At 42.1% G+C, this 9,694-nt stretch overlaps 1 protein-coding gene across 1 annotated transcript in view; it reads left to right on the top strand.

Moving 5' to 3' along the window:
* LOC118326705 (LLGL scribble cell polarity complex component 2-like) overlaps positions 1 to 8,016 on the top strand; it is a 16,210-nt gene extending 8,194 nt beyond the window's left edge. Inside the window, exons 2-7 of the mRNA XM_035659747.1 lie at positions 109 to 177; positions 1,128 to 1,225; positions 2,522 to 2,603; positions 2,769 to 2,884; positions 3,263 to 3,421; positions 7,962 to 8,016. Coding sequence (XP_035515640.1) covers positions 109 to 177; positions 1,128 to 1,225; positions 2,522 to 2,603; positions 2,769 to 2,884; positions 3,263 to 3,421; positions 7,962 to 8,016 — 579 coding nt within the window. The remainder of the gene's footprint in view (positions 1 to 108; positions 178 to 1,127; positions 1,226 to 2,521; positions 2,604 to 2,768; positions 2,885 to 3,262; positions 3,422 to 7,961) is intronic.
* Positions 8,017 to 9,694: the final 1,678 nt, after the last annotated feature.

The raw sequence follows: 9,694 nt of genomic DNA, 5'->3' as shown, positions 1-9,694 counted from the left end.
TATATAATATGAGTTTCACTTTCTGAAATGATTGACACAAAATATTGAACTTTTTCACAATATTCAAATTTTTTGAGCTGTACCTGTACTGGCCCCGCTCATTGGCAGCATTCCCCACTGGGTCCCCTGCTCCTGGTAGTGTTTGAACTGCCCCTGTCCTTCAAGCTCCCAGTCCTGGTACAGACAGCTAATAGAACCACTAACTAGCTAGTGGCAGCAGCTAGTACAGTTAGCATATGCAACAGCGTACCAGATTCCCTGTGTTACAAGAAAAAAGGTCTGTGTCGCAGCAGTCCCCTGATTCTTTGGTCCTGGTGACAAGGTGCAGCTCCCTGTTTGACGTTGTTTTTGTTTTTTGCAACTGTCCAACTAATGAGTGAAAGTGGCTCGACTAATTAGGGGGCAGCCCTAGTTACTAGTACTGCTCAATCCAGGTGCTAAATGTATAAATAATGCATACACACATAATACGTAATACACAGTTTTCAAGAGCAAGCTACCTCTGTTATGAGGTAGAGATGAAAAATAAAGGTTGTTAGCTCATCTCACTAGATGTGTATGGCTATGTGTAATTTTTAGATTGTGTGTTCATTTGTGTTTTTTTTCTCTGCATTATATTATTGCATGTGGTTTTTATTTTGGCCTTTTATTGTAAAAAAAAAAAAAAACATTGCAAAGTTAGTTTGAATTTTAGTGCTATAAACTAAATCATTGATGATCATGTGATGAATTAATCATTCCAAAGCTATAAATAGACCCAGCTGTGGCTAATGCTAATGTAAAATGACAGCAGCTCCTGCCCCGTTGGAGAACCATGTCAGTGTGACAGTGGGTTTTCTTTATTGACCGGTATAAAGACTGGTGTACTGGTGTCAGTTTATGGCTAACTGTGGGAGTGGAAATCAGGCTTTACACAGGGCTTTATAAGTCTGACAAAGAGTTTATGCATTTGGGGAGCACAATATGGCAGGATTTAAGTGTCTGTTATCTGTCATCCATCCTATTTCTTGTTTCTGCTGTTATCTGCGGGGTGTTTTCTGCAGTCTCATGTGTCTATCCTGTCATTATCTCTGCTGTGACAGCTCAGTCTCACCCTCCCCCTGTCTGTCCTCTTGTCTCCTCTGCAGACAGTTGAGCATGGATTCCCCCACCAGCCCAGCGCTCTCAGCTACAGTCCCACCCTGCAGCTGCTGGCCATCGGCACCCGCTCCGGGGCCATCAAACTGTATCCTTCACTCTACCTGTGTGTAAATACTGTAGTATTTGTAAAATCTGTTGTCTGAGAGGAATCCGAGCGGCGTGTTTGAACTTGATGTAGGCGGTTCTAATGACGGTTCTGTGACGCTGCTAAATCCTTGTCTGCGGTTCATACAGACACCTGCTTCAGGTATTTTCATTTTCCCACGCTGTTGCTCAACGTCGCCTGGCATTTTCAGACAGTGGAGTCTGTGTCGCTGGAGCCTTTCACACAATTCTGCTCATTGACAGTGAAGCAGAGCCAGTCGGTACACTCTCCCCACTGACACAGAGACACACACTGGATTTTATAACCACAGTACCTTCTCTCATTAGGATAATCCATTGATACAATGCAGCATATTGTTCAGGGATAGAACAGCAAGAGAGCGCAGATAAAGGAAAATCTTTCAACGCACAGAATGCTTTAGACCAAATCAAAAAACAGAGCAGCTTCTGTTGTTGTTATGTAGCACACAAATTATTTAATAATGTGACACTTCAATCAATCTCCATAGATCTTAATGGTCCCTACTGTTGTTGTTGTTCCTCCTCCACAGTGCAGTCGGTCAGATACACTGCAGCATCCCTAGAGCTGCTTCAGTGGTTTGCTCATTGACACTGTGTAGGAAGTGTCCGTTCCCCACAATTATGGACAGACTCCCTGCTCACTGTCAGCCTGGGGCCTGTATGACAAAAGCACATTAGCAGGTTAGCCAGCTATCTTTAGGTTTAAAGATGGTTGACGTATTGTGATAGTTTCAGCTGGGAAATTAGTGGCAAGTTTACTGTGTACTACAAGCTTGCTCAGCTTTTAATAAACAAAATAATCTCCAACACCTATTTTCTGTATTAAACACAAAAATACAACCGTGCAAATTCTGAATTTATGTTTCTCTCTTTCACCAAGACCAGCTTAAATGCCATGTTAACTCATCATAGCTCACCCAACCTCCCTCTAACTCCTGTCCCGTCTTTGGTGTCCCAAGAGTCAGTCGGGACTAGGTTAGTGTTCCCTGTCATCAAACTGGTCGAAATAAAACCTTAATTCACAGAATTAGATGTGAAACAGCTCTTTCTCCTCCCACTCATTTGGTTCAGTGTCTGTCGATGAGCCGAGCTCTCATTCTTCAGAGGCAAAGCATTAAATTGGCGAAATGACAAAATCTGCTAAAGGATACGCCCCCAAAAAAACAACCAATAGCCGATGTCTTCCCCATTTGTTGTGAGTATGTCTGATAGGACTGTCTGTCACAAATCCAGTGTGTCCTTGACCAGTGGTCAGGTATGGAGCTCCAGGTGTGGAGTTCATGGGTCTACATGATGAGAATGCTGCCGTCACACAGGTGCACTTCCTCCCCCACCAGGTATAACACTATAACAGCAAATCACCTTTTCAAAGTATCTTGACCTGTTTATCATAGAGCGCACCGTCTTTTGTTTGGCACCATATTGCCTGCTTGCTACTATGTCCCTGCTGGGACATTTAATAGCCTTTTGGACAGTACTGGTTGACTGTGGCTTTTGTTTAGGTTGAACTGGTGACTCTGCTGGACGACAACAGTCTGCACATGTGGACATTAAGAGCCCACAAGGGACTCTCTGAACTTTTGGAGATAGGACGCTTCACTCTCACTGGACCACCTGGGTAAAACACACAAACACACTCACATTTTCCCCCGTCTCAATGAGCTGGTCATTTTCAAGGGACTTTTATCTACATTTCAACCAAATGATATTCATCCAGTTGTGGTTTCTGGGCTGTACTTTCTTCCCCCCAAAAGTCCCAATCACTCAAGGTGGAGCTGACTATTAAAGCCTCCAGGCTAGAACAGAGTGCAATCTCCTCAGGCTCTGAGAAATTATAATGGGCATTTTTCTGACGGTTCATAAAACGATTATGGAAATAGTCGGAGATTGATAGATAATGAAAGTAATCGTTAGTTGCAGCCCTACTTTATAGAAAATGTAGCTTCCCATCATTTCACCAAGTGATCTCACTTCCCTCTCTTCCTCTCCACCTCAGTGCCCCTCCAAGTGTGACCAGAGTGACGGCAGTGCTGGCTCACTCTTCGGGGGAGCTGCTACTGTTGGGGACAGAAGGAGGACATGTCTTCATAGTTGAAGTCCCGGGGTTCAGAGAGCTGGAAGAGAGAAACATCAGCCTCGATCAAGTCGCCAACAGGTCGGCATCTACAACACACCAACACACTGCATCACCCTTGTTTAAACCCTTGAGTTTGGGCTGTATAGTGTAAAGGCTAGAACTGTGTAAAGTGACTTTATTTTGGCGGTTATTTGCAAAATCAACCAAAATGTTAAATACATTAAAGTTTGCCACAGAGTCTCAAGATTAGGTTAAAAAAATAAAGGAGCCACTGTCAAACAAATTAGCAATTATTCGAATTACACATAGGCTACGTTCACACTGCAAGCCTTAGCACTCAATTCTGATTTATTGCTCAGATCTGATTTTCTTGAAAACATTTCTTTACGTTGTTTACATTATTTTTTTAATGTAGCTCATATCCAGTTTCAGTGAGAACAGCTCACAGCCCTCAAGTGACCTACATGACGTAGCTCTAGAGTGAGTTCTCATATGACTGTTCACACTGAGGTCGCATTACAAAGAACCAGACCTGTAACTGATTTGGACCACATATGAAAATGGCCCAAATTAGTATTGAAAAGATCAGATTGCATGTGTTTTGTGCTGTTCACACTATCTTGAAAAAAACAAAACAAATCTGAATCACATATGAGCAAACAAATCAGATTTGGATCACTTATGCCTGCATTAAGAACTTAGTCATAGACTACCTGGGGCCTTTTGGCCCCTGACGCCACTTTCCCACTAAATGCAAAACGGCACGTAAGCCCCGTTTCCACCAAGCAGTTTGGTTCAGTTCGTTACACATTAGAACGTAGTTAGTTATTTTGGCATTTCCATTGTCAAAAGTTGTGGATGGTACTAGAGAACTGCATGGGGAGGCAGTTTTGACTTTGCTGCAGGTGAGAGCTGGTGGGCAAAAAATAAACTGGGGGTCCCAAGATTTAGTTTGCCAGAAAAATGGAGCTAGAGCCAACAAATGAAATTGAAGAAGATTACAGCTGGGAGTGGACACGCACATAGCGGGAGTAGGCGGTAATAGTCAGCAATCTACCAGGAGTGGGATATGGTACCAACAGAACCACTCTCAATTTTGTCATAGATTTTCGTTACCCCTTCTGTTGAGGTACCTACTCACTGAACATGGATGGTGAAGTGGAGCTAGAAACGCTGCAGACCACAGAGTCCGAAAGACTCAAAGCAGCCAGAGTCGTCTTGCTGTCTGCGCTCTGATGTAGGATTTCCCACACTTGCGCTTGTGTCCCTGTGTGCGTAGCAAAGACCAAGGCAAAAAGTAAAAAAAAGGTAACAGTGTGTCACTTAAGAATTGCTGCAATTTCTCAATACTTGGAAAAGTCTCTCTGTTTCCCAACTGCTGGAAAATCAAAGAGGGTTAGTCCCAAAGCCCTGGTAACAACCTTGCCTATATTTAACTGTCTGTGGTGGAAATGCATAACAGATCGAGGGTTTAGGTACGTCCAGGTAGGGTTTACAGCAGGTATGGGTTTCAAGGGTACTATACCAACAGTGTTGGTTAGAAACGCAGCTATAGTTTCTTATCCACAGTAGTTTGTTGAATGAAGTCAAGTAGTTAATTCAATCCTGCAAAGCAGCTAACTGGGATGTTACACATTACTTGTAAAGTAAGCAGTCACAATATTAAATGTTTTAACCTTGTCATATTGTCTGCTGTGCTAGGAATCTTTTTTTACTTGAGTCAAAAGCGTATTTGGGCCCAAAGTTCAGTTTAGTTTAACTTCAGCCTCAAGTCCTGGTGGAAAATTAAGGCTATTATGTCTCAGCCAGCTGCCGGCTAGAGTGCAGCCGATCTCTCCTCAGCCAGACTTGTAGCAATGTTGCTGTTGGTACAGAGCCCAGTGAAGGTCTGGGACCCTTATTAATCTAACTTCGGTGGCAGCATGAGAGCACATGTTTTCCCAAGATTGAGTTGTGAGATCTCTTGTAGTTTGTGATCCCTGGGCTTTTTACAGTTTGTTCAGGTAAATGCTGTCTCCTTTAAATTGTTTGAGTTACAAGTCAGGGATTTACAACCAGATGCACTCAACACAAAGGCAGGGGCTTGAAAACCAACACAAGCTTACATTAATACTCAGTAGATTTGCTTTCCCTCAGAAATACACCGTTCTGCTGTTGCCTATATTTCAAATGTTTTGACTATAACCAACCTAAATGAAAATTGATTGTTTAGACTTACTGCTGTCTCTCACACACACACACAGTCACAAGCTCGTGCACACACACACGCACACACACACACACACACACACACACACATATCTGCCTGTGTCAGTCCAAACTTCTGAGATTGGTACAAGCGTGATAGATGGCATCTGCAGAGGTTGTGTGTCAACCATAGGTCAGACACATCACACACAGACGCCAATGAATGCATGCACACACACACACACACACACACACACTGCTTCCTCTGATTGAAAACAACCATTCCCGGACGGCGGGTAAATAAAAGCCTGGGTGTTTTACCGTGATGACACAGCGGACAGAACAGGTGCAGATTTGATTCCAGCATTTTATTAATGCAGCCTGATGGCCATAATGAGGCACGCAGTGTAATCTGCTTTATTTTTAACTCACTGAAATAAGCCCATATGTAGATCTGTTAACACTGCACAGGCACCTTGATACTCTTATAAAACTATGTATATTTGTGGTAGTGATACCACAGTGTAGAAATACTCTGTTACAAGTAACAGTTCTGCATTCAAAAGTTTACTTAAGTAAAAGAATTAAAGGTAATCATTTGGCTCATTTAAGATTATATACAGGATTATAATTATTAATGCATCAATGTGTTCATCACATTAATGTTACAGCTGGTAAAAAAAATGAATCACTTCATAAACATCTGGGTGGCTCTTAAATCTCTAGTAATATTTGAGATTTTCTGATTATATTTTGTAGTATTAATATGAACTAGAGCTGCACAATATCTGTCAAACTAATTACAATATGACTTTTTTACCATATCGTGCAACCCTCATATGAAGCTACACAGCAACATGTAACTAAAGCTGTTCAATAGAGCCCAGAGGAGTTCAAAGTACAATATCTGCCTCTGAACTCCAGCAGAGTGGACGTACTGTAGGAGCTGGAAATGGAAGTGAAGAGTAAATACACCACTCACAATGCATTGATTACAATCAGTATTCAAAGCAGAATCAGATTCAAGTTGTGAGGTTGTTTGCTCCTGTTACCAGGCAACAACAACTGTCAATCAAATCTGATCAAACCACACTCACTCAGCCCTGATAGAGCGGGTCACCAGTTTGTGTTAGGCTCTATAAATAATAATTATGGATGTTTTTATCCTCGCTTTATATTTGTTACTGAATTATTATTGAATTGAACTATTGAATGTTACTGAAAAATGTTTTGGATCCAAAATCAAAGTTTCCAGGAGCTTTAAACTGAAATATGAATAAAAAGTGATTATGACATATGAAGCAAACTTCTCATATTTCACTGTTCATACTGTGTGTTCATATACAGCTGTACGATATTCAGAGTGTTCTTCCTCCAGTATGATGAACCGTATTCAGTGTTCAGCACTGGTGTGTGTTACCTCTGAGATATTTCTTATTTCGGAGCATGGAGGCCCTAAAAGTGTTGATATTTCTTGCTTGCAAGCCAAGAGTTGTTGTCTGTTTCCACGGTAACGGTGCTCCAGGTGCAACAAGACACATCTATTTCTGAGCCGTGTACATCACCTACTGTGCGTTGTTCTTGGCACAGGATGGGCGACGTGAGTTTTCAGTGATTCTCGTCCATCACCCGTCGCGCGTCCAGCCTCTTTATTTGATCAAATTTTGGTGCTCGCAGTCTCGTTCTGTCTGAGTTGAATATTGGAACAGGGCTATTTTCTGCTCCGCTCTACTCTGCTCTGCACCTTTTCCTTTTTCTATTCTTTTTTTATTGATCGGACGAGACGAGGGTGGAGAAACGAGGCTCCTTCAGTTTGTCACGAAGCCAAACCGCCATCTCTGACACAATTGTTCAGCCCAGTCTGAAACTAATGGAACGACTGTTTGGTTGTGTAGCGTCTGCTTCACACAGGGACAGAATCTGTCTTCACTCAGGACTTTATAGGACTGATAATGAAGGAAGGTGCAGCCACAGCCCTGCAGAGGCATCATGCAAACAATGGCATAAATGGACCATGGACACTTAGAAAAGACTATATTTACAGACTTTTAGTTTAGTTTATTTATTACTTTTGGGTGTATTTTAAAGCACAATGTATAGAAACCTTGTCCTAAACAAGTATATTCTATTTAAAGCTGCAAGAATTAGTCAGTTGATCAGTTGGTTACCAGCAGTGTCGGGCAGGAACACATTACTAGTAATAATATTACAGTAATAATATTACCTATCCCACTAACGAGTAGCGTAATGAATTACAGTTACAGTTTCCCCAAAAACTCACTAGTTACAACCTTAGTTTTTATTTTTACTATGTCACCAGGCAGGAAACTATTTTCCTAGGTTTTCCTCGTTTCAGTTAAAATATGTAATTATGTAGTTCTCACCCAACTGTGGGCCAGTATTGTTTTTATGTGTCTACCCACTTCTCCAGGTACCACGACACCATGAGCCCAGCACTGTTTGTCAGCTGTCCGATTGGTTGGTAACTATCGTTATGAGTTTCTTTTTTTTTTAAAGAAAAATGTCCGGATGCTCTGAATTCGGCTTCACCTGAGTTAATATTTCCTGGGATGTTTGGTCTTCTATGACAGTGGGCCGAATGTCTTTGGGTTGTGGAAGGAATGATGGGAGTAATCGTCAGTCGCAGCCCTAAATATACCTTTTCTTTTTATGTAATCAAAATGTCCCTGGCCCTTTTCATAGAGAATCTGACAGCCCTTGTAGCCAAGTAAAATCTTTTAAGAGGCCAAGTCGCGTTTGGGGAAAGTCGAACCATTTTTCCTCAGAACAGAACACTGGGAATGGAGCATACATTGTCATATTACACAATATGTTCCAGCATGTTTATTTTACAGTAACTATTAAAGAACATAAAGCTTATGATTCAGTACACACAGGGGATCCAGTCTGTGTTCTGTATTCAGATTTTTTTTCATAAAACAATCGATCCTTGCAGCCTTCCTCTCTATCACAGCCTGACAGTCCAAACTGACTGCAGGCAAAAAAAACTGAAGACTAAATTGTTGTGAAAAGCCGGATTGATCGTTGTGTAGCAGTACGGCCGCTCCACTAACAAACACATTTTGACATTATTGATGTTTTCTGGGGCTGCGTTAAATTCAAAAAGGAAGAAACAAAACTGCGTGCCGTCCCCTTCTGTCTTATCGTCGGGCTGTTCGACCCAGATCTCTCGGCTGTGTGAGCGTCTGACTGGCTGCCTGGTCCTACATTAGATATGAGAAAGCCATGCTAGTGTTCAACTCGATTATGCGGATGACGGGAGAGCACGGCTGGCTTTAAGAGGGCCGAGCGGTGGGGAACTCGAGAACCTCAAGTAAACTGGAGTCCTATTTGATGTTTGCTTGCAGAGATAACACAAGAGCGTGTGATTTCTTTAAATTGAAATGTAAATCCACTTTGGCAAACGATGGCTTATGTCGCTCGCAGTATTTCTGCAACATGCCTAAAGATTCCCTTTCCTTGAAAGCATTTTGAGTTTAAGTAAGAAGTGGTGATCTTAGCGCTCAGTTGCCTACAGTGTACGTGGAGCCTTGTTTGACGAACATACAGTGTGTCAACACTCCACAAAAAGCAGCTTAGTAAACACAAAGATGACGTCTGCCTGCATGTCCAAATGTGAATACGTTTCTTATGCGGTCTTTAAGAAAACAAAGCAGATTGTACACAGAAATAGGTGGTACACAAACCCCCTCTCCCCCTGCTGTGTGACAACCATACAATCCTCACAATGGAAATCTCCCTTTTATTTTTGCCTCAACATACCATAATACATGAACAAAGATCACTTCAGCACCATTATATTATTGCTGTATTGAGAGGACAGGGACCGGTTTGTCTTATAGGGCAGACAGTGGGTGCCCGGACTTAATTTGACATGCTACCGCCCTCGTCCTCCACAGAAAGAAATGCCTTTCTTGTTGCAGTCGGAGCTGCGAGCGAGCTTCATATAACAAGACTCCATTTCACAAAGCGCCTCAAGAATCAAGCTGCAAAGCTGAGCTCCACAATCGGAAAGTTGCTGATGTGAGCCAAAGTAGAGATACAGTAAACTGTGGCGCTGCGTGATATAAAATAATACAGTGAAACGGAACAGAGGACCTCAAAGTGCTTCACATCTACTAGATAACACCCTCCATTTCTCTA

Source organism: Morone saxatilis, unplaced genomic scaffold, assembly GCF_004916995.1.
Source record: "Morone saxatilis isolate NCDOM2014 unplaced genomic scaffold, NCSU_SB_2.0 Contig17, whole genome shotgun sequence".
Classification (NCBI taxonomy): Eukaryota; Metazoa; Chordata; class Actinopteri; family Moronidae; genus Morone; species Morone saxatilis.
Note: the sequence above shows the minus strand (reverse complement) of the source record. Positions and strands in the feature narration are given on the sequence as shown.